Source organism: Panicum virgatum, chromosome 1K (genome assembly GCF_016808335.1).
Source record: "Panicum virgatum strain AP13 chromosome 1K, P.virgatum_v5, whole genome shotgun sequence".
Lineage (NCBI taxonomy): Eukaryota > Viridiplantae > Streptophyta > Magnoliopsida > Poales > Poaceae > Panicum > Panicum virgatum.
Window position 1 is genome coordinate 3,712,258 of NC_053136.1, and position 23,780 is coordinate 3,736,037.

The 23,780-nt window shown below is 46.5% G+C and overlaps 3 protein-coding genes and 1 pseudogene across 32 annotated transcripts; 3 read left to right on the forward strand and 1 right to left on the reverse strand.

Annotated features, from left to right (window-relative positions):
* The first annotated feature begins 840 nt into the window (after positions 1–840).
* Positions 841–5,909, forward strand: LOC120647440 (splicing factor 3B subunit 1-like). Of its 30 annotated transcripts, XR_005664944.1 has the most exons (5): positions 882–4,816; positions 5,160–5,222; positions 5,316–5,370; positions 5,462–5,482; positions 5,586–5,909. XR_005664944.1 is itself a non-coding variant. In XM_039925266.1 (3 exons), exon 1 carries the CDS (start codon positions 967–969, stop codon positions 4,801–4,803), a length of 3,837 nt encoding a protein of 1,278 aa, XP_039781200.1. In that variant the 5' UTR covers positions 882–966; the 3' UTR covers positions 4,804–4,808; positions 5,462–5,482; positions 5,586–5,909. The 30 variants fall into 30 exon arrangements, 6 of the variants coding, with proteins under 6 accessions (XP_039780634.1, XP_039780279.1, XP_039780858.1 ...); XR_005664861.1 differs by having other exon boundaries at positions 5,316–5,373; positions 5,462–5,909; XR_005664956.1 differs by lacking the exon at positions 5,462–5,482 and having other exon boundaries at positions 5,316–5,373.
* Positions 5,910–7,460: 1,551 nt separating this feature from the next.
* Positions 7,461–12,019, forward strand: LOC120648580 (dolichol kinase EVAN). The gene is made up of 14 exons (XM_039925343.1): positions 7,461–7,751; positions 8,451–8,563; positions 8,745–8,933; positions 9,028–9,132; positions 9,369–9,439; positions 9,525–9,599; positions 9,670–9,896; positions 10,324–10,513; positions 10,621–10,686; positions 10,791–10,879; positions 10,975–11,089; positions 11,169–11,220; positions 11,309–11,409; positions 11,500–12,019. Exons 1-14 carry the CDS (start codon positions 7,525–7,527, stop codon positions 11,611–11,613), a joined length of 1,734 nt encoding a protein of 577 aa, XP_039781277.1. The 5' UTR covers positions 7,461–7,524; the 3' UTR covers positions 11,614–12,019.
* A 1,035-nt stretch (positions 12,020–13,054) lies between these two features.
* On the forward strand, positions 13,055–16,021 carry LOC120648695 (eukaryotic initiation factor 4A). Its single transcript, XM_039925412.1, has 5 exons — positions 13,055–13,297; positions 13,900–13,972; positions 14,091–14,185; positions 14,270–14,700; positions 15,115–16,021. The coding sequence occupies exons 2-5, from the start codon at positions 13,902–13,904 to the stop codon at positions 15,748–15,750; spliced, it is 1,233 nt and encodes a 410-aa protein (XP_039781346.1). The 5' UTR covers positions 13,055–13,297; positions 13,900–13,901; the 3' UTR covers positions 15,751–16,021.
* Positions 16,022–20,311: 4,290 nt separating this feature from the next.
* Positions 20,312–22,064, reverse strand: LOC120651027 (annotated as a pseudogene).
* Between the last annotated feature and the right edge of the window lie 1,716 nt (positions 22,065–23,780).

The following is a 23,780-nucleotide window of genomic DNA, read 5'->3' on the forward strand; positions in this document are numbered from 1 at the left end:
GATTGATTGTGTCATTCTAGTCACTAAACTTATAAATCACCTGTTTAGATCCTCAAACTTATTCAATTGTATCATCCTGATATCTAAACTTGGTTTTGAGTTTCATCTAGATCAAAACAGGATAATCTAAAAATTCTACATTAATAAAATTTATAATTTTTTCATATGAACTTAAATGAATATAAGGATTATATTTAGTGTCCCAAAATTTAAATTTAAATTTTAAATTTCAAAATCTATAGACTTACAACAATATTTTGGAACCCTAAACAATTTTAATTCAGAAATTTTTCAACTACGAAGATATAGATCGTGTTGAGAGCTACAGTTTAGATATAAAATTTGTTTTTATCCTAAAATTTGTCTTTATCTAAGTTTATATAAAAAAGTTATGAATTATTATTTGGTATAGAGTTTTTAGATCATATTGTTTTAACCTAGATGATACTCAAAATCAAATTTAGAGCTCTGAATAACACAATTGAACAAGTTTGAGAATCTAAATGTGTGATTTTTAAGTTTATGGACCGAGATGACACATCCAAACAAATTTGAGGATCGAGATACCCAAATAAATAAGTTTGAGGAACTAAACGATCGATTTGCAAGTTTAGAAACCGGAATGGTACAACGATATAAATTTATGGAGCGCTGATGAACTTTACTCATTGAAAAAATATGAGTCAGCGGCGGAGGCGATCAGGCGAATTATCACGGCCGTCGAATTGACTTTTGTGATGCGAAATTGATTTTGACATCGATTAAGTCGGTTCCGAGCATGCAAATCGACGGCCTTGATCGTTTTTTTGTATAGATGGACGGACGAGATCACTTCTACGCGCCCGGATCTATCAAGCCCACACAAGGGAAAGGGAAGGAAAGAGTTCTCAACCTTTGCTAGTCCCCTTCCCCAATCTCGCATCTTCCGTCTCGTCCACCAAACCCTAGCTCGCCCGCGCCGCCGCCATGGACGGGGTCGAAGCGGAGATCGCGCGCACGCAGGAGGAGCGGCGCAAGATGGAGGAGGCGCTGGCGGCCGGCGCGCCCATGGCCGTCTCCTCCGTCACCTTCGACACCGACCTCTACGGCGGCGGGGGCGCCGACCCCAACCGCTTCGCCGGCTACGACACCTCCATCCCGGCGTCCGAGGACGACGCCGCGGAGGAGGACACGGAGGCCGCCAACCCCGCGCCGCGCCGCCTCGCGGCCTACACGGGCCACGCCATCGCCGCCGCCGACCTCCCGCGCTCCGCCGACGACGACGGGGGGCTGCCCAAGAGGTCCCAGCGCATCATCGACCGCGAGGACGACTACCGGCGCCGCCGCCTCAACCAGATCATCTCGCCGGAGCGCCATGACCCGTTCGCTGCCGGGGAGGCCACCCCGGACCCCTCGGTGCGGACCTACGCCGATGTCATGCGCGATGCGGCGCTGCAGAAGAAGAAGGAGGACCTGCTGCGGGAGATTGCGAAGAAGAAGGAAGAGGAGGAGAAGGAGAAGGAGAAGAAGGCTGCTGCGCCCGAGCAGCCCGCCGCCACCACGAAGCGGCGCAACAGGTGGGATCAGTCGCAGGACAGCGATGCTGGTGCTGGGGCCAAGAAGGCAAAGACATCCTCGGACTGGGACGCCCCTGATGCAACTCCTGGGATTGGCCGTTGGGACGCCACACCTGGACGTGTTGGAGATGCTACGCCCTCTGTGAGAAGGAATAGATGGGACGAGACACCGACTCCAGGGAGGATGGCTGATGCTGATGCGACGCCTGCAGCTGGTGGTGTTACCCCGGGTGCAACTCCTTCTGGGGCTTGGGATGCAACTCCAAAGCTGCCTGGTGGTGTCACACCAACCCCTGGTAAGAAGCAGAGATCAAGGTGGGATGAGACACCAGCGAGTATGGGGAGTGCCACCCCTGGTGGTCTTGGTGCTGCGACACCTGCTGGTTATACTCCTGGACCGACACCATTTGGTGCAGAGAACCTTGCCACGCCAACTCCTAGCCAGATTGCTCGTGGCCCGATGACTCCAGAGCAGTACCAGCTCATGCGGTGGGAGCGGGACATTGAGGAGAGGAACAGGCCTCTCACTGATGAGGAGCTTGATGCCATGTTCCCGCAGGAGGGGTACAAGATTCTTGAGCCTCCGGCTTCCTACCAGCCTATAAGGACCCCGGCAAGGAAGCTTCTTGCAACACCAACACCTCTGGGAACACCACTTTATGCTATTCCAGAGGAGAATCGTGGGCAGCATTTTGATGTGCCCAAGGAGGTCAGTGGTTTACCGCTCATAAAGCCAGAGGATTATCAATACTTTGGATCTTTGCTGAATGAGGAAGAGGAGGAGCAGCTATCGCCGGAGGAGCAGAAGGAGAGGAAAATCATGAAGCTGTTGCTCAAAGTGAAGAATGGCACACCCCCACAGCGTAAAACAGCACTTCGGCAGCTGACAGACAAAGCTCGGGAATTTGGTGCTGGACCGCTGTTCAACAAGATCCTGCCCTTACTCATGCAGCCAACACTGGAGGACCAGGAGCGGCATCTTCTGGTGAAGGTCATTGATAGGGTGCTGTATAAGCTGGATGAGCTGGTCCGTCCATTTGTGCACAAGATTCTTGTGGTTATTGAGCCACTGCTGATTGATGAGGACTACTATGCTCGTGTTGAGGGCCGGGAGATCATCTCAAATCTTAGCAAAGCAGCTGGTCTTGCCACTATGATTGCTGCCATGCGGCCAGATATTGATAACATTGATGAGTATGTTAGAAACACCACTGCTAGGGCGTTCAGTGTGGTGGCATCTGCTTTGGGTATCCCCGCGCTCCTACCATTCTTGAAGGCTGTCTGTCAGAGTAAGAAGTCTTGGCAGGCGCGGCACACTGGTATCAAAATCGTTCAGCAGATTGCTATTCTCATGGGCTGCGCTGTTCTGCCACATCTCAAGTCACTAGTTGAGATCATTGAGCATGGTCTGAGCGATGAGAACCAAAAAGTGCGGACCATTACCGCCCTTTCTCTTGCTGCACTAGCTGAGGCTGCTGCACCCTACGGCATAGAAAGCTTTGATACTGTTTTGAAGCCTTTGTGGAAGGGTATCAGATCTCACCGTGGAAAGGTCCTTGCTGCCTTCTTGAAGGCCATTGGTTTCATCATCCCTCTGATGGACGCTCTGTATGCTAGTTACTACACAAAGGAGGTTATGCAGGTCCTTATTAGGGAGTTCCAGTCACCAGATGAAGAGATGAAGAAGATTGTCCTCAAGGTCGTGAAGCAGTGTGTCAGTACAGAGGGTGTGGAGGCTGATTATATCCGGAACGACATCCTTCCTCATTTCTTCAAGCACTTCTGGGTTAGGAGAATGGCTCTAGATCGTAGGAACTATAAGCAGCTTGTGGAGACTACAGTGGAGATGGCGAATAAGGTTGGAGTTGCTGATATTGTTGGGAGGGTAGTTGAGGATCTGAAAGATGAAAGCGAGCCCTATAGAAGAATGGTGATGGAAACAATTGAGAAGGTGGTGGCCAACTTGGGTGCTTCAGATATTGATGCTCGTCTAGAGGAGCTGCTTATTGATGGTATTCTGTATGCTTTCCAAGAGCAGACAAGTGATGATGCAAATGTTATGCTTAATGGTTTTGGAGCTGTGGTTAATGCACTTGGACAAAGAGTTAAGCCTTACCTTCCTCAGATTTGTGGTACCATCAAGTGGAGATTGAACAACAAGAGCGCAAAAGTTAGGCAGCAAGCTGCTGATCTGATCTCCAGGATAGCCATTGTCATGAAGCAGTGCCAGGAGGAGCAGCTCATGGGTCACTTGGGTGTTGTGCTGTATGAGTACTTAGGAGAGGAATATCCTGAAGTGTTGGGTTCGATTCTTGGAGCCTTGAAGGCTATCGTCAATGTCATTGGTATGACTAAAATGACTCCCCCAATCAAGGATCTTCTTCCTCGTCTGACCCCCATCTTGAAGAACAGGCATGAGAAGGTCCAAGAGAACTGCATTGATCTTGTTGGTAGGATTGCTGATCGTGGAGCAGAATTTGTGCCAGCAAGAGAATGGATGAGGATTTGTTTTGAGCTGCTTGAAATGTTGAAGGCTCACAAGAAGGGTATTAGGAGAGCCACTGTGAACACATTTGGTTATATTGCTAAGGCTATTGGACCTCAGGATGTGTTGGCGACCCTGTTGAATAACTTGAAGGTGCAGGAGCGTCAGAACCGTGTTTGCACAACTGTAGCGATTGCAATTGTTGCTGAAACTTGCTCACCTTTCACAGTTTTGCCTGCCCTTATGAACGAGTACCGAGTCCCAGAGCTCAATGTCCAAAATGGTGTTCTGAAGTCCCTCTCTTTCCTCTTTGAGTATATTGGTGAGATGGGCAAAGATTACATATATGCTGTCACTCCCTTACTTGAAGATGCCCTTATGGATAGAGATCTGGTTCACCGGCAGACTGCTGCCTCTGCTGTTAAGCACATGGCTCTGGGCGTTGCTGGCTTGGGATGTGAGGATGCTCTTGTCCATCTGCTTAACTATGTGTGGCCCAACATTTTTGAGACATCTCCCCACGTTATAAATGCTGTCATGGAGGCGATCGAGGGGATGAGGGTTGCACTAGGTGCAGCTGTGATTTTGAATTATTGCCTGCAAGGTCTCTTCCATCCAGCAAGGAAAGTGCGAGAAGTGTATTGGAAGATCTACAACTCTCTATACATCGGTGCCCAGGATGCGCTTGTTGCTTCATATCCTGCACTGGAGGATGACGGGGATAACATCTTTAGCCGTCCCGAGCTGGCAATGTTTGTCTGATTAACGTGACTACGTGAGTCTTGCTTACTCCAACTTTCTGCATGATATGATTATTAAAAGAATTATTTTCACCTGGAAGTTTGTATCCTTGGACGTGTGGCTGTAATTTACTTTCTTAGATGCTCAAGTCAAGTCTCATGGTATGTTTTAAGATTGCTGCTATGTTTTAATTGATTTCTCATGCTGTACTATTCCTTAGGTGATTTTTCTTTTACGGATAACCCTTGGGTGATTATTGCTGTGATGTTTACTTAAAATGATGATAGTATTCAACTATTCATATGACATCTTTCATTGTTCTGTGAGCTATCAAGGCTATCTAGATATGTTCATCACTAGATGTCCATTGCCTGTAGGCAGCGCGATTGGCACCCAAGTGTTGTTAGCGTTTGAGCAAGTGCTGTAGCAAGCAGTAATTGGTCTGTCCGTCTGTGTCATGTTCCTGCTTTTCATCTTGTTTTTCTGTTTGTCTTTCTGCAAAAGAAGGATCTGATATGCAAACGCATTGGCAGGCTGGATGTACTTGTCCATATGTCGTCATCCATATGCATGTGAAGCTTGATCTGGGTGGTATTTAAGTTGGAGCTTCTACTTAAATTACTCGGCGTTACCTCTTGTGATGCATGTTATTGAAGTTGCATCTTTTTTGTATTTGCAGGATTGTTCCTTCTGAAGGGGGGTGTGCAATGTTTAGGAATTATTATTCCTGGTTTACTGTAATTTAGTGCTGAATTGCTGACATAATCTGACCTACTGACCATTTGGAAATGCTTTGTTTTCAGGGCACTTTGGGTTCAAGCTGCTGAAGAGTTGCACCTGGATTTAGGCGCCAGTCCTAAGCGCAGAGTCCCCGCAGCATGTTTAGTTTACATTATTATGATCCTGTGTATCCTGAAGGAGAAATGACAATGCTAGTTTGCTGTGTCTTGTTATGAAATTAAGGCGTTGTGTTCGTAAACTTTGTATTTGCCCCAGGATGTTATATACTCAGTAATATGCTGTGAACGATGGAGATTGCGAGCTCCTCCGTGTTTTTGTTCCCTCGCTGTATTGTTTAGAGGACATGAGATGTCTGGTGCAGGTCTGATACAAACTTTTTTCTCGAACACTGTCTGATACAAACTGGAGAAGTTGTTTGGCGTTTGTGGTTTTCCTGCTCATGTAGCATGCCGTGATCGGTGATCCAATGAGGGATTTGGTATTTTGGTAGTAATGGGAACCTTCCAATTGTCCGCATGTTACCTTAACAAGCTCGATAACATTCTGATTGTGACAATTGAACCAGTCTAAACTTTGATCCTGCCTGAGACTCTGCTCTGAGATTGAATGTTGAGGAGTATTTAGGATCATTTTTTCCAAAAAAAAAGAAGGTGGGGTCAAATTAATGTTAAAAGATTTTGAAACAAGAATTGGACATTTCGCCTGCAAACTTTTGTCCGTGGACGTTCCAATTAGACCTACGGCAGTGTCAGTGAGCGGAATATGCTCTCCGGCCGACGGGAAGGGGAAAATGTTAGGCGGCGCGTCCTTGGTTTTTTTATGCAGAGTTTTGTCGTTGACGACACGCCACGCATCTCTGCACGCTACTTTCCATTCAAGCCCATCCAGATCTAGGAGCGCACGGATAATTGACCGCATGTTGTTGCTGTCGATCACGACTTGAATGGTTTCTACTTCAACCATCATTATTCAGCGGAATTTGAAGGCATCTTTGCACCCCGCAGATGAAAAAGATCATTTTGTCCTTGTTGTAGCCAAGCCAAGTCCTACAGCATCATCAGGGTGGGAAGTTCCCATTGTCTAGTACTTTCTTAGAACTGCATTTTTATTTGTTTGAAATTGAAACCACACATCCTACCAGGATGTTTGCAGTGTTTCTTAACCCATCGTAATCTCAAATCTTTGTAGTGTTTTTGTTTTGAAAAAAAAAGTACTAGACAATGAGAACTTCCCACCCTGATGATGCTGTAGGACTTGGCTTGGCTACAACGAGGACAAAATGATCTTTTTCATCTGTGGGGTGCAAAGATGCCTTCAAATTCCGCTGAATAATGATGGTTGAAGTAGAAAAATATGTCAATGTACGTCAATGTACACAATTTCATGGTAGATGTACAATCGTACAAATGGTGAAACGGGGAGTTTGTGTAGAAACGCGTCGCAAGGTAGTCAGGCCCTGTTTAGATCTTTACAGGTTTTTGCAAAAAAGCCGTAAACGCATTAAAGTGAAACAGAATCTTGCTAATTTGAAGTACTAAATGAAGTCTATTTACAAAATTTTTGCATGGATGGGCTGTAAATCGCGAGACGATTCTAATGAGCCTACTTAATTCATGATTTGCAACAGTGATGCTACAGTAACCATCCGCTAATTATTGATTAAACATGGATTAATTAGCATCATTAGATTCGTCTCGCGATTTACAACCCATCTATGCAAAAAGTTTTACAAATAGACTTCATTTAGTACTTCAAATATCCTTTTTACATCTTTACACAATTTTGCAAAATGAACCAAACACCACCTCAGTTTTTTTAGAGAGAGGAAGCGGAGAGCAAGGTGGTCAGTTTGGTCACCAACTTTGACCGCGTCCGCGCCCGCAGTCCCGCACCACCAGCCCACACCACCACCGCCCAAGACCACACCGGCACACCGCACCAGACCGGACCGGACCAAACCCGCGCGCCGCGTTAGCGTAACGGGCCCACCAACCAACGCCGATGGCCGGGTTCGCGCGCGCCACCGCGCCCCCGTCCCCAGCGCCGGGGACGGCGCTGCTCACCGGCGAGCGCCTCGTGGTCTTCCTCTTCGCCGCCCGCGTCGCTCTCGCCGCCCCAGCCGGCCTCGCCGCGCCGCTCGCGGCCCTCGCCGCCGCCGCCCTCGCCGTCGAGATCGCCGTGGATGGCTCCGCCCCCGCCTCCTCCCCGCTCCGCCGCTTCAGGACCAGGTGCGCGGATGATCACCCCTGTCTCGTTCCGTGCGATCTCCCCCGTGCCCCGCGTTCAATTGGAGTCTATGTCCCCGGTCCGCGATTTGGTTTGCTGCGGTGGGAACTGGGGCCATGCTCGGTCCCCCCCCCCCCCCCCCCCCCATCCAGCGAACCAGGTGCGTAGGAGCTCCGGTTTAGTGGATGGTAGTGCAGTGTCCTGCAAAGCTCCTGGTGGAGCTGTGAAGCCTGAGGCTGATTCATGCGAATGGTGGCCGAATACAGGTTGCTTCAACGTGTGGGCTCTAGCGCATGCACAATTGGGGAATAATTAGGGAATTAGCAGATGCATTAGAGATTGGATTGGAGAAGTAATAGGTGAATCCCTATACAATTGGATTGCTGGATTTAACATAAAATGTAAATGCAGTATACTCCACAGCAACCAAATGCGTTTAGCCCATGGTTATTTGGCTGGTAGGAATGCCAAGGTCAGATTAGTGACTCCGTTCAGACTAACTAGGATTCTGTGATGTCCAAACCCACTTGCATGCTCTTTTGAGGCTAAACTGTCTGTAGTTTCTCAACTATTAGTTCACCTTCTGTGTTGTGTGTGGGTGTGATCTGCCTAGTTTCTAGTATCCAGATGCTCTTATGTGTGCTTCTACCAAGACTATAATAAGTTAAACCATAATAACAATGATGTATTGTGTGCTCCAGGCCAGGTGCTTCATCTGGCATACTTCTTGGTGCCACTACTCTGCCCAGCGTCATGCTTTCTCGGCTAATCCAGCGGTCAAGGCTCTTGTCAGCTGATCCTAATGGACATGAAGGTATATTTATGTTTTGTTGTCTTGATCTTGTTGGCTATTAAATAAGATTTTCCTGAATTTTACATTGAAATTTCACGATTCGAAGTGTTTCTGAAGTGTATTTGTTGTCTATTTTGTTGTTGGTTAGTTTCTTATGTGATAGACACAGTTTACTAATTACATATCCTGTTTCTGTTGCCAGAATTCGCATACCTTGAAATGCAGTACTGGGCAGCATCAATCAGCTGTCTCAGTGTGCTAGCTTTCTTCCTATGGAACCTACGGCGGTCTATCAGCAATGGAATTCCAAAACATTTCAAATACGGCTCGTTGTCGGTAGCTTTATATCTCGTGACATACTTCATGTCCTTTGTACTGAAGACTGATGGAGGTACCTTGCATGTTTAATATGTATTTTAATGCAATTTAGGTCTAGCATGCCCAGGGAAGTTGTCAAAATGACATATATGTTGAATTTATTGTAGGTCTGATGGTAATTACCAATATGGTGTATATGCTCTGCCATGGAGTGGTTGCTGTGATCTTAATCAAGCATATTCTAGAGAAGTTTCCTTCATGTTCATCTTTTGGTTTGTACTTGAAGTCTGAGATGTAATTAGATCTTTATTTCTCTTCTTTTTTGTCATGTCTGGTTTTTTATGATAATATAAATTCAATAACTTTTGAATATCTTATAGTTTTTACAAGTCCTGTTACCTTGTGTGATTCTTTTAGTTTCTGTAATCTATCAGCATATTGCTCAATTACCTTGACTTGGAGGTCCCCCCCACCCCCCTCTCATTGTTTACACTGTTGCATATTTCAGGGGAGGCACTTCTGGTGTCCAGTGGTCTTGTTCTTTACTTTGGTGATATGTTGGCCCATACTCTTTCAAAGGTGTCATTTATCCTACCAGAAAAATAGTGCCAAAGCTGATTGTACTTATTTACTTAATTATTTTGTCTTGCATTTGGGATGACAGATGGATTTCTCTATGTCATCAAAAGCATTCATTCACACACCTGGAACTAGAAGCGATATGACCACAATTATTCAGGTAGAATTGCTTTTTGTTGTCTGGCATGAATGTAATAGCACATTTATAATTTTTTCCCTTTTTCTGGCAGGGGAATTTACTTGGGCTTTTTCTACTTCCGTTGCTGTACAAAAGTTTGCTTCAATTTTGGGATTACTGTAGAATGGAGGGGAAGCAACAAACACAAGTAGCTGAGGAACATACACCGAAAAGAATTGGTGCTGCTGTATTCTATATCTTGTTGGTGGTGGTGTTAATGTTTTTAGTGCCATCATGGACACACCTTGTTCAAGGTCTCAAAGTGCATCCTTTTGTTTGGTAAGCACTGCAGTTCACCTTTTCACAGAAAGTGCCTAAAAAGCATGCGCATGAACACGCCGTTCTTAATCATATATATCACTGAGTTTGGCACCCTTAAATTGGATATCCCTCTGTGCTCAGATATAGTTGTTTAGTTATTGGGATTCCTCATTTCAACATATATTGTCCTAGTCTCCTAGAGTTGACAGCAAAGTTATTCTATTTTTCATCATATATGTGTGCTATTAATGTTGACTGATTGGGAGACATAATTTAGCAGGGATGAGTACCCTCTATTGCTTCAAGTTTATTACTCCTTGGTCTGTGTGAATAGGGTAGTTGGACAACGTTTTTGGGATGTATTTACACTTTTTGAGATGCTATTGCTCGTAAATTTTTTTTAAGATGTTGACTTATGTTTGCTAAATGATTCATTGTTTCACAGGATTATTAACTACATGTTCACTGATTCACATGAACACCTTGCTTTATGTGCATACTGGATATGTGTGATATATGTATCAGTTAGACGGTTCTACAGCATATCAAAGCAAAGCAAAACAGAGAGGATTCTTTTGCGCAAGTATTACCATCTTGTCGCTGTTCTAATTTTCTCTCCTGCAGTTATATTTCAGGTGATTTGTGCATTTTTTTAGTTCAATTTCCATCTTGCTAAAAACAAAGGTCAATGTCCATCAGAATATTCAGTAGTTTGCTCTGGAAAAATGTTCATGATTTGCAGCCTGCATTCTTGGACTTGGCATTTGGTGCAGCATTTGCAGTTTTCTTAACACTGGAGATGATACGAGTAAGAAATCTATTGCTTTGTCTTCCCGATTCCTTTTTACTTATTTGCTTTTAATTTAAGTAACCTGTGCTCTTTGCCCCACAAAATGTTTAACCATTCATCAGATTTGGGAAATATACCCTCTTGGGCATGTTGTGCATCAGTTTATGAACGCCTTTACCGACCATCGTGATTCTGAAATTCTTATCGTCAGGTAAGTGTGCTTTAGTAGGCTTCATTTCTCTCATTTCATATCTCATCATTTTTTTTTCATGTCTTATAGTATGATAAACCTAATATTGTTTCCAGCCATTTTTCACTCTTACTGGGCTGTGCACTTCCTAAATGGATGTCATCTGGACTAAATGACCGACCGCTTGCCCCTTTCGCTGGAATTCTCAGTTTAGGGATAGGTGATACCATGGTAAGTTCTATGTCTAATGTGTGACCTGTTAATTATTATCTTTGATCCATATGATAAATTCTCTCCTTTTCTTTCCTAGGCATCAATGATAGGGTACAAGTATGGCGTGTTAAGATGGAGCAAGACAGGAAGTGAGTATTAGTTTCTTACTTTCTTCCGTGTTTTGTCCTTCCACTCTTTGTTCTCACTCGTGTGCTTTGGTTTTTTCTGAAATATTAGAGAAAACAATTGAAGGCACAGCAGCAGGCATAACTTCTGTGCTTGCAGCCTGCTCGATTCTGGTGTCACTCTTAGCTTCCAGTGGATACATTCTTTCACAGGTTCGAGCTGATTCTTGCTTTTGAGCTACTGAAAGTAAAGCCAAGAAAGAAATCACAACATCTTGCTGACCATCTTTCCTGCTTATACAGAATTGGTTATCGCTATTGATAGCTGTAACACTGAGCGGATTATTAGAGGCATATACAGCACAGCTCGACAATGCTTTCATACCTCTCGTGTTCTATAGTCTTCTATGTCTATAGGAGTAACCTTCTATACATCAAACTGACCTTGAGGTCCTCTTTTTGTTTGCTAATATATGCTAGTATATAGTGAGATATGTTATTTCAACATGATTCGGACTCCTTGGCGCATCAACTGCCTGATTGAACTGATCACATTCTCTGTGATCTCTATTCAGAAGTTCAGGAGAGGTGCTCGTGGTTGAAACAGTTGGTATAGGGTAGGAACAGAAGTAGGAAAATATATATGTTCTCCAATAGATTGCATTTTTGGCATAGTTGACTGTACATAAAGTATTATCTGAACCTGTCATTGTAATATACATGTTGTTCCTCCAAACAATTTGTGGGCACGGTGCTTCTCTTACTTGGGCCGCCCACGGGTAAGAATGGAGAAGGTGACTGGGTGGGTCTGCGAGTTCATATACGTTGTGTTTTTGTTCATCATCTTTCATATATATAGATCTGATGTTGCAGAAGCCAGTTTCAGCCTGTTAGCATCATGCCTTGATGTCGATGCTTCTGATCATCACTATATATGTGGAGTGTGGGCTGACCATGTATCATGAACAGGAATGCGCTGCCTAATGGCATCCGGGGCGCTCGGTTGATGCTTTTTTTTTGTTAGTAGCTGGCGATGATTCTGGGAGTGTGAGGGCGGATGCTGTGTCTTCGTCCCAAATCTGGTGCGCGTGTTTCTTACTTTCTTACCCTGGCAAGTCACTGTACGTTTGTGTTTCTCCCATTCTTTTGTTACTGCCTGTTGCGCAGGGGAGAGTCGGCCGCGCCAAAATGAAGCTTGCACGTCTCCCACCTCGGAGCTTGTGTGTGTGTCAAAACTGTCAATCGACAAGCCCTGCGAAGTTTCCTCAATATCTACCATGTTTCGTACTCGTACCCGATTTGGAAATTGGAAACGCCTTTCCTCTTGGAAGTTTCAGCCACAGAAATTGCTAGACCGTTTCCAGCATGGAGCTGGAGCTGTGAGCACCGCGACGAGATGTACGCGTCGCCGCGTTAGAACCTGGGGGGTCCGCCCGTGGCGCGCACGTCAAGAACCGCGTCACGTACGAGGAGGTGCACGACCGCAGATCGATCAGGTACAGACACGATCTCAAACTCATGGCAGCTGCCACGGGCTCCTTCGCAGGGAAGGAAACGAGGCGAGGACCCACATGTCACAGACGCGCAGGTACGCCACGCAACGTGCGCGGAGGCTGCCGGGAGCCGGCGCCGACGTGACGGCGGCCTACGAGAAGAAAGCGGAAGCCGACGGGACTCGCCACGACGAGCGACATAGAGGGAGGGAAGGCGGCGGCCGTGGGCTCGGAAAGGAAACAAAAGGCCCAGGACGCGGCGGGCCCTTGGGCCCAATTCCGGGACGAGAGCCGAAGCCCGCCCACCGCGAGAGCAGCAGAGCAAACCCTACTGCGCTCGCCTTGCGCCCACACGCCCACACAGACGCGCGCGGCGAGGGAGAGAGAGCCAGAGAGGCGGAACGAGTCGAGCCGCGCCCCGCCTCCGTCGGAACCCCTTATAAGCCGCCTCCCCCCAAACCCTCCCTTCCCCTAGCCCCTGTTCCTCCCCCCCGCACAAGCGCCACCGCCGAATCGAATCCGAGACGCCGATCTCGGATTCGCCGCCGCCGCACCCAGAGTTTCCTCCTCGCCGTGGCCGCGCTCTCCTCCTCCCCGCCGCTCGTCAGGTAACGCCGAGATCTGTGTCTAGTTCGCCGGCGCTCGATCCGTGGCTCCCCCCGGCGGTTTTGGTGAGCGGTCGGGTCCGTCTAACGCCGGCGGGCCCGGATCTGGGTCGATTCGGAGGAACGAGTTCGAGGCGCGATGCGGAAGGTTTTCGTGGCCTTCGCCGACTCTGTGCGAGGGGTTTGAGAGAGGAGCGGCGCGGGGGATTTGGCTGGTGGAAACGTTGGTGCACTGCTCATGGATTTAGGAGGCGTCTAGGCGTTCCTTGCTGATCTGACAGTTTCAGCTCTAGAAGCATGGTTTTTTTTCACTATTAGCAGCGCATGTTAGTAGAAAATTTCTTCTTTTCTGGTTGGGTAGAGAAATTCAATTTCGCGGTTGCCTCCAAGTTTATACGCTGCGGCCTCCTCTGTCTTGTCAATCCAATGAGTTTTTTGTTATTGTACTGTTACAAGTGATGCTGATAAGAAGCTTGAGCAGAAAATATGGCGCAGTGTTTCTTGTACTTGCCTTGCCTGTGTTGCGCTAGTCATCTCCGTTTGGTGTCGATGTTCCAGTCTTCTATTGCTGTTAGGTTAACCTACTCCTTTTTTTTACTGTACAGCCATGGCAGGACTAGCACCGGAGGGTTCCCAGTTTGATGCCAAGCAGTATGACAACAAGATGCAGGAGCTACTGTAAGTCATATTGCGTCAGTTTTGTTTGTTTAGCCACTTGACGCTGTGTTTAGCTCTCTGCAGTCTGCACTCTCATCACTTTGTTCATGGATTCACAATAGTTATCTTTTTGTCCCAGGACTGAAGACTTCTTTACCTCGTATGATGAGGTCTGTGAAAGTTTTGATAACATGGGGCTCCAAGAGAACCTTCTGAGAGGCATCTATGCCTATGGTATGTAAAACTCTATACTTCATGATATTCATTCAATGGTTACAGTTTTGATCTGCTATGTAAACATTTTTACTCCGTTTGCAGGTTTTGAGAAGCCATCAGCCATTCAGCAAAGGGGAATTGTTCCTTTCTGCAAGGGGCTTGATGTGATTCAGCAAGCTCAGTCTGGAACAGGGAAAACAGCAACCTTCTGTTCTGGAATTTTGCAGCAGCTTGATTATGGATTGGTTGAGTGCCAGGCATTGGTTCTTGCTCCAACCCGTGAGCTTGCGCAGCAGATTGAGAAGGTCATGCGTGCTCTTGGGGACTATTTGGGTGTCAAAGTGCATGCCTGTGTTGGTGGAACATCTGTCCGTGAGGACCAGAGGATTCTTGCTAGTGGAGTGCATGTTGTTGTGGGCACACCAGGGCGTGTGTTTGATATGTTGCGTAGGCAGTCTCTACGCCCAGACAACATTAAGATGTTTGTGTTGGATGAAGCTGATGAGATGCTCTCTCGTGGTTTCAAGGATCAGGTTGGCTTCTTACTCCTTTATGTTATGAAACTTTCTATGGTAATTCATGCTTGATACTTGTTATTGGTCTAGCAATCAGTAGTGTTTTAGTTTACTTATGTCACATGGACCTGTGGTTTATCCAGTTGTCTGCTTATTGAAATAGTTAGGTTGATGTGAAATTTTACCAAAAAAATATCTGATTAATGAGTTGCCTGAATTTTACCAGCTTAGTAGGATTCTAAATTTTACATGGTATTCAGTGCTTGATTCAATTAACCTTAGTAGGGTTGTAATTTTATCTTCGTATTCAGCTTTAGTAGGATTGTAATATGCACTGAGAATTTTGCTGAGCAGGCTTTGCTTGGTCTAATCTTCCTAAATCAGCTTTGAATCTTTCATGTTCTTTGAACTGATATCATGTGCCCTTTGCAGATCTATGATATCTTCCAGCTTCTTCCATCAAAGATCCAGGTTGGCGTGTTCTCTGCTACCATGCCCCCCGAGGCCCTTGAGATTACCCGCAAGTTCATGAACAAGCCTGTCAGGATCCTTGTCAAGAGAGATGAGCTCACCCTTGAGGGTATCAAGCAGTTCTATGTCAATGTGGAGAAGGAAGATTGGAAGCTGGACACTCTCTGTGACCTGTACGAGACCCTGGCCATCACTCAAAGTGTCATCTTTGTTAACACCCGCCGCAAGGTGGACTGGCTCACAGACAAGATGAGGAGCAGGGACCACACTGTCTCCGCCACGCACGGTGACATGGATCAGAACACCAGGGACATCATCATGAGGGAGTTCAGGTCTGGGTCTTCCCGTGTGCTCATCACCACGGACCTGCTTGCCCGTGGTATTGATGTCCAGCAGGTTTCCCTGGTCATCAACTACGACCTGCCAACCCAGCCTGAGAACTACCTCCATCGCATTGGCCGTAGTGGTCGGTTCGGGAGGAAGGGTGTTGCCATCAACTTTGTCACCCGCGACGACGAGCGGATGCTGTTTGACATCCAGAGGTTCTACAACGTGACCATTGAGGAGCTGCCGGCCAATGTTGCAGATCTTCTCTAGATTGTGTCCTAGGATATTGCTGCTAAGGTGCTGGATAAAGAAGTCTGTTCTAGTTAAATATCGCCAACTTTTCTCTTCCTGGAGGAGTGGTAATGTCGGGTTATCTACTATTTGCATTGTGGCTAAGGATGGTTTCTAAGCTTTTCTTCTATGCAACGTTTGGGAAAATTTTTGTAGCTTGTAGGTCTGTGCCGCATCCTGGGCTAGCTGGGTGCTGAGACACTACTGGAGTATTACCTTGCTGTTAAGCTATGCTTGCCCTGAGTTCTTACTTTTCTGTGCATCACGATGGTAAACTAGTTGCCTGTTTGCTGTGTCTGACGCGGTTACAGCGTTCTTCCAAAGATTTGCTTGGAAAGAGCATTTGTTAGCAAAGCGATGGCGATGGATTTTTTTCCGTTTGGTGTTGTCCCCTTCAGATCCTCGTCATTGTCTTCCCTTTGTTGGGGGCGTTTTCGATCTTTTAAGGCTCTCTGCGAAGACGTGAAACATGACAGCCTCGGTGCCATCTTGTTGCTGCTTCCTCCCGTTGAAAGCGACCTGATGTCCATTCAGCATTCAGGTCGCTCGATGGTTGGACGGTTGCTTTTTTTTTTTTACCTCTCCCTTGACAAGAAGGGCGAGTCAAAATTTAGCCCTAACAATTCCACAACCTGAGCCCTTTTGATTTGCCGTTAATTGTCTTGCATTTGCCAAAAGGAGTTATCTGGGGAAACGCGTGATATGCGTCCTGCTCGTGCCCAATGCGTTGGTTGGCGAGTCAGCTGGGGGAATCAATTGGTCGATTCCATTGGAAAATAGTTGCTGAAAACCACTTTGCACTGGCTGTTCGCCCCTCTACAATGTTGGTCCAGACTCCAGAGTGATGCTAGGACATGAGTGAGAACAAAGACATAGTGAGAACAATAAGGTCAGTCTCAGTGGGAGTTTTATGGACACAGATATCTAGACTGAAAACTAGGTAGTTGTGACAGACTCGCCGAGTTAAAGCATTTAATTAAGCGTAACTGTCATCATTTGAACACATCAGGCGCATTAGCTTAATTAAGTGTAACTTGACAGGCTGTTTCCAACCCACAGGCCGATCGAAACACACCAGAAGTCTCACACGAAGGCGAGCGCAGAAGGTACCAGCATGATAAAATCTTACAAAAATAGTAATTAAAACTAAGACTTTTACAAAACAGCTTTAACTATAAAATTTACAAAAAAAAATGACAGCACGGAAGAGAATCTAACTTACAGAGCATTTTTTACTAGAGAATAAATAAAACAAACTAAATAATTCGAGAACTACCGAGACGTGAAGATAAGGCGCTACATCGAGCCCACCGATATGACACCTAGTTAGCTCCTAAACCTGAAATAGGGTAAATAACAAACCCTGAGCAACTAATATTCAGCAAGACTTACCCGACTATTGGGTATACTTAGCCCACATATCTAGACATGCAAGACATTAGGCTGGTGGTTTATTTTGTAGAAAAAACATCTAAAAGGTGGATCCTTATTTTCAATATTTTAACTCCAGGTTCTATATAGATTAACTATAATCTAATATTTGCCTAAACCAACTAGAGCACACATGGTAGAGCAAATATACTATAATTCAATGTAACCATCATTATAAATGTATAATCCATATTCCATATTGTATCACTACGATGCGGTGCTGCGATCAAGGTGCTCATATCTGAGAGCGACTGACGGCGAATCGATCCGCTTTAACCTTGTAAGGTGAACCTAACCAACACGGCACGCGTATGCCCCGTCGGACCACACGCACCAACCATTCCCCTCCCCGCCTCGAACTACGGGAACCAGCCCAACGACATATGGTCAGCCGAGCTCAGCGTGAGACCACCAAAAGTAAACATATGCATCCCCAATTCTCCGTGACTACTCGACCACCCCAGGAGTTGGGTGCGGGTTCCTGTACTTTCGAATCAAGGCAGTACTCGGCTTACCGGTTTCGACTACCTCCTACTCCCGGCATGCGGGTAGTACAATTCAAACTCGATCCCAGGGCCAGACACCGAACGGTCCTTAACCGACACAGACGGGGCTAGCCTTTCTCCGCCCGGTCTCCAATTTCTTTCCTTTCCTGCATCTTCCAATATTCCATATATTCAATTTATAGAGACATCCTATATCTCGCGAGTAAAAGAAAATTACTCGACTCTAAAATATCCTATATCTCGCGAGTAACAGGAAATTACTCGACTCTAAAATATCCTATATCTCGCGAGTAACAGGATATCACTCGACTTCTACCGAGACCTATTAAGCATAGCAGTGCTACCGACCTACACATACTAGTATAAGGTCCAGGAAAACCTAGGGATCATGCAACAAAGGTTTCAAACAACTCCTGAAACGTAATGCACAAGTAATAAGCATACATAGTAATTCATAAATTGAAATAGTAGGACATACACCGGGGCTTGTCTGAGGGTAACACTAAGTCAGTGTTAATGCTATCAAGGCCTTGGGCCCTTCCGACCTTGGGCCGTGTCTTCAGTTGCGCCAGCTCGTCCTTCTCTCTTTAGGATACATCCACCAAACACCGTCTTTGGGTTCGGCTCCAACATCGCGTGCTTCACGCTCACGCACTGTACATCTAGCACATCTACATGAGATGCATATGACATGAGAATACAAATATGGCATACAACAACAACTGAACAAGTACCGAGTATAAACACTACTAATTTGTATCATTTATACTTAACATTCCTAATGCAACCCGGAATATCCGGATTTTCCGAAGTATCCGGGTTAATACTCGGAGTATCCGGGTTTCTCACAGTTTTCGCCCCCAAAACTGAATTTCTGATTTCGGCAAAACTGACCCACAAAAATCAAAACCCTTCTAGATCCTAATAGAGTGACTCATATGGAGATGATTCACCCAAAAGAAATCACTCAAAACCTCCCAAAATCACCAAATCGGCTAGCCCTAATTTGAAAACAAAGCCACCCCAAGGTGGAACACATAGGGAAGAGAGTCTTTCACGATGATTTAAGGCTCCCTTGGCCTTGAGATGGATTTGGGATGGAAGATTTGGAAGTTAGGGCTAAGAGGAGAGGAAGAGCTCGTGGGGGAGTGAGGAAAGCGAGTGGCTAATGTTTTAACATTTGGAAATAGTAAAAAGAACCAAGGCACATGATATAAAACTTCAGGTCCGGACTATCCGGAAGAAAATCCGGAGTATCCGGGTAAATCCGGAATTCCGGGTTCAAACCCGGAGTATCCGGGTTCCTCTGGCTCCAGAATTTAAAATCGAGTTTTGAGTCGATTTGATTCGTTTTAAAAATTTGTTCAAACATCAAAATTGAGTCATTTGACAACCCCCAACTATATTGTTTAGCTAAACACTCTTCTTTCCATGTTCCTACCTTTTAATATTATTTGATTTCAAAAATGACACGAATTTTTATTTAGAAATCATTTTAAAAGAGATTTTCTCATTTCACATGTTAAATTGCTAGCAAGAATTTCTTTTGTGGTTTTGTTCAGGCAGGTTTAGTGCTAATAATCATATTAACCATTGAATTAACTTTGTAGTTACGGTGATTAACACCTGGGGTGTTACAGTAACCGTGCCAGATGAGTTTCCTGGTGATGAAACTCTCCTCGCATCTCATAAAACTCCATCCTTCTCTCTCCTTGTCATGTCAGCAAAATTGATGATATTTAATGTCATGAAACTCTCCATGAAACTCCCACTGAGACTGACCTAAGCATCACCGTTCTACCCTGCAACGTGCGATGCCAACACAAGAAAAGTTGGAGCGGCGCCTGCTGGTGCGTTCGATGCTTGCTCGGTAAAAAGAGAGAGAGAAAAAAACACATGAAGCAAGCGGCAAGACATATGCACTCTGTTCGGCTACAACCAACTAGCAGTATTTTTCTCTCACACCAAACCTAGATAAAGATACATTGTTTTTCCTGGCTGAACATGAAAATACGACACCTCATCAGACAAATATCCAGACTTGTACGAACATGCGGAGCATGTTATGATTTTTGTTGGTCTTTTAAAGTGCCAGCTGGGTATGCATGCTGCTGTTGCACGAGGTCAAGAGTGGACATTTGTTGTGTAGCTGCAGTAGCCAGTGGCCATTAGATTAGTAGTTCGTTTCAATGGCATGCTGCTGCTGTCTCACCATAAAACAGCACCAGTCACCGGCCTCAGCCAGTCGAACCGAGTGAATCCATTCAACCTCGTTTCATCCTCCCCCTTTGTGCATTGTTTCTGGATCGATCTTTTCATTGCCGAGCTGCAATAATCAGTCTGATTCCCCATCAAAGATCAGCACAAACTTCAAATTTGATGACAGACCATTAAAAAAAAGCACGGGAAACAATCAACAATCACCACGAATTTACCGGCACACAAATTTTTGGATAAGGAACGTCCGATTCCAATCAGCACGACTTTAGACCCGTCTCAGTGGGAGTGTCATCGACACAGTTATCTAGACTGGAATCTTAAGAACCGTGCCAGTGGAGGGTCATACTGATGACACTCCTCTCACATCTCATGACACTCCTCTCTTCTCTCTCATCATACTGTTGGTACATGTTAGCAAATTTAATATCGATGACACTCTTATAACACTCCCACTGAGATTGGCCGCTAGCGTCTCGTACGACGCGCCACCGGGCTCCAGCCCGCTCGCCGACGCCGCCTTGAGCTCCTCACCTTGGCGCGCGCCGCCTCGCCCTTCTCGCCGCCCATCAGGGGCGAAGCCAGAAATTATGGCCACCGGGGTCATCATCTTTTTAGGATGGGGTCATCAGTACTAAAACTAGTAATAAACAGTAGTTTTACATAGGATTATCAGGATTTCGTCGGGGTCAACGGACCCCAACGGCAAGCCGTAGCTCCGCCACTGCCGCCCATCATCGGTCCGCGCCCCCGGCCTTGGGCCTCAGCGCCACCTTGGTCTCCTCGCACAGCATGACGGCGTTCTCCCTCTGCTCGACGTACAGCGGCAAGGCGATCATCGGCACTCCGGCCGCCACGCTCTCCAGCACCGAGTTCCACCCGCAGTGCTTCAGCATCTCCTTGGTGGCGCGGTGCGCGAGGACCCTGGTCTGCGGGGCCCACGAGGGGGCCACGTGGCCGAGGGCGTTCGTCCTCTCCGCGAACCCCGGGGGAGGAAGCGCAGCGGGTCGTCCTTGCTCCTCGACCCGTCGTAGTAGCTCTCCCCCGGGTTGGCGCCGCCGTCGGTGGGGCTCCGGACCACCCAGAGGAACCGGTGGCTGGACAGCTCCAGCCCGCGCGACTGCGCCGCGGACAGCGCGCCGCCGCTGCCGAATGACACGAACAGCACGAACCTCTCGGGCTGCGCGTCGAGCCAGTCGATGCAGCCGGTGGCGGCGGCGGCGGCGGCCGGCGGCCGGCCGCGTCAGCAGGCCGATCGGGTACACCGGCGGGCGCCACGGCTCGGGCTGTCGGAGCACGGCCGCGGCGCCGGGCTCGACGGCGTCGAACGTGTTCACCGGTATGCCGGCCGCGTCGCGGCACCGCTCGCCGTGGTGCACCATCCACCGGTACGCGTCGCCGGCGCGGTCCTGGAGCGGCTGCAGGATGCCAGCGCCGGGCACTGGCACGCAGCCGGGGGAGCCTGACGGGCTCGGGCAGGTCACGGAACTCGCCGGCGACGACGTCGGCGTCGAGGCGCGGGAGGTGGAGCATGAGCGAGAGCATGAGAAGGTTGGACGGGAAGAAGAGGTACCCCGGCACTCCGGCGTCGCGCGCCGCCCGCAGCGTGTCGGCCGAAGCGGTTACTGTTCGCACAGTGGCCCGTGCCCACCCCAAGTTGGAGCGCGCGTTTGGGGCGTGTCGGCGCCGAAGAGGTCGGCGACGATGGCGACGAGGTTGGTCGTGGACTTGAGCCCCGAGAGCACCGCGGTGAGCGCCGGGATGGAGCGCCGCGCCTCGACGGAGAGGAGCGTCTCGATGGCGGCGCCGGCGGGGAGGTCGCCGAGCGGGACCGCCGGGAGGGACGCGGCGCCGACGCCCGGCGGCAGGGACTCGAGGAAGGCGCGCTGCGCGGCGGAGTCGGAGCTGGCGTAGGTGAGCACGGTGGCGGTGAACCCGTGCGCGTCGTGCAGCCGGCGCACCAGCTCGGCCAGCGGCGCGACGTGGCCCATGCCCGGGGACGACAGCAGCGCGACGTGTGGCGGTGCCCCGCGCGCCGCCGCGGCCGTGGCATCGGTCTCGCCGCGGCACATCGTCCGCTGAGGAGATGGAGACGACAAGTTTTCTTGGAAGCACGGACTCGGGAGGATGGAGGGCAGAAGAGATCGGGCAATGTGATTCTTCTTGATCTTGACGCGAAGGTGAAATCGATGGCGCCAGGCCGCCAGCTATATAAAACGCATGTCCTTGTGCTTGTGCACAGCTTAGCTTGTCCATTTCCCATTTTATTTTATAAGTACTCCCTCAATCCCTAATTATAAGACATTCCAAAAATCTTAGAGAGTTAAAACAATCTCAAATTTGATCAAGATTATAGAGAGAAATATAAAAATTTATGATATCAAATTGATATACTATGAAAATATAACTAATAAAAAATCTAATGGTACTTAGTTTATATAATAAATATCATTATTCTATTATATAAATTTGGTCAAACATAAAAAACTTTGACTCTCCAAAATTGTTGAAATATCTTATAATTTAGAACGGAGGGAGTACAAATTGGACTGTAGCTAGTATTCTTTTGTGCATGGCATTCACCATAAACTTACACACTATACTACCTCCTTTCTTAATATATGACCCATTGACTTATTCAAACTTTAACCAATAATCCTTACTTTCTCAATTAATTATTAAGTAAATTTAGAATAAGTACTATTATTAGATCTATAATCAAGTGCACTTTAGGCTAGTCCCAATAGGAGTTTCATGGAGAATTTCTTGATATTAAATATCATCAATTTTGCTAATATGGCAAGCATAGAAGGATGAAGTTTTATGAGATTTGAGGAGAGTTTTATCACCATGAAACTCATCTGACAGTTTAGATAATTGTGCTCATAAAATTTCTACTGAGACTAGCTTTATAACGCTGTGCGGCAGCTAATGCTGCAGCGCCAAACGGCAGCCACAAGTGTCTCAGGAATGACAGGCACAACCGCATGGCAGCCGGCTGCTTAGGGTAGGCGAACGACGTCTTAAATTTCGGTGTGATTAAATATTATAATATTATAGAATAATATATTATTTGCACAAATGAAACAACCAATACACCATTGTACTTTTCATCAATCCAATATGCTTTTATTATTTGCACAAATATAATATCTATACTATTTCTAAAGAAACCAATATTTTCTTGGCCCGTCAATCAAAATCCTAATCGGAATCCGTACAAATTAATTGAAATTGTAATAAGAACTGGATAAATCTATTGGAATTCCAACCGAAACACGGACAATCAATATCTCGCACAATCACAACACGGTCTGTACATAAGTGAACAAACACAAATTTAATGATATTACATAGGTCTATTATATTACTCGTAGCAGTGTATGAACATTAGGCTAGTATACTATAAAATAATAAAATTTTATTACATGAACAATCTCATATACTGGCGGCCTAAAAAAGCGGAAACGAGCGGATACATTACTTTATCACGGATTACAAAATTAAAAATAACATATGTATGATTTAGAAAACAAATTAAATAAGAGGAAATAAATAGAAAATAAAAATAGTAACAAATTAGAAAATAAAAAAGGAAAGTAATGGAATAAATCGAACAAGCAGAGTGGGAAGAAAGAAGCTAAAACGGATATGGAAGAAGAAAATATAACAAGTAACACGAGGAATAGCAACGCAAGCTAAAAAGAAAGAAAATGGAAATAATGAAACGGGAGAACCAGACACGCCAAGCGTACCACAACCGTGAAATCCAATTCATCTTCGACGACTTCGTTAAAATCAGCAGTACTGCAAAGCCTATATTATACGGTATAGCACGCAACAGTGAGTCAAATA

Excerpts from the sequence above, each read along its gene's own strand:
- LOC120648580 (XM_039925343.1), top strand. The coding sequence starts at position 7,525 with ATGGCCGGGTTCGCGCGCGCCACCGCGCCCCCGTCCCCAGCGCCGGGG. Across the intron at positions 9,133-9,368 it reads TCCTTCATGTTCATCTTTTG|GGGAGGCACTTCTGGTGTCC; the intron begins GTTTGTACTTGA and ends TGCATATTTCAG. Across the intron at positions 11,221-11,308 it reads AAGATGGAGCAAGACAGGAA|AGAAAACAATTGAAGGCACA; the intron begins GTGAGTATTAGT and ends CTGAAATATTAG.
- LOC120647440 (XM_039924700.1), top strand. The coding sequence starts at position 967 with ATGGACGGGGTCGAAGCGGAGATCGCGCGCACGCAGGAGGAGCGGCGC.
- LOC120648695 (XM_039925412.1), top strand. The coding sequence starts at position 13,902 with ATGGCAGGACTAGCACCGGAGGGTTCCCAGTTTGATGCCAAGCAGTAT. Across the intron at positions 13,973-14,090 it reads AACAAGATGCAGGAGCTACT|GACTGAAGACTTCTTTACCT; the intron begins GTAAGTCATATT and ends TTTTTGTCCCAG. Across the intron at positions 14,701-15,114 it reads CTCGTGGTTTCAAGGATCAG|ATCTATGATATCTTCCAGCT; the intron begins GTTGGCTTCTTA and ends TGCCCTTTGCAG.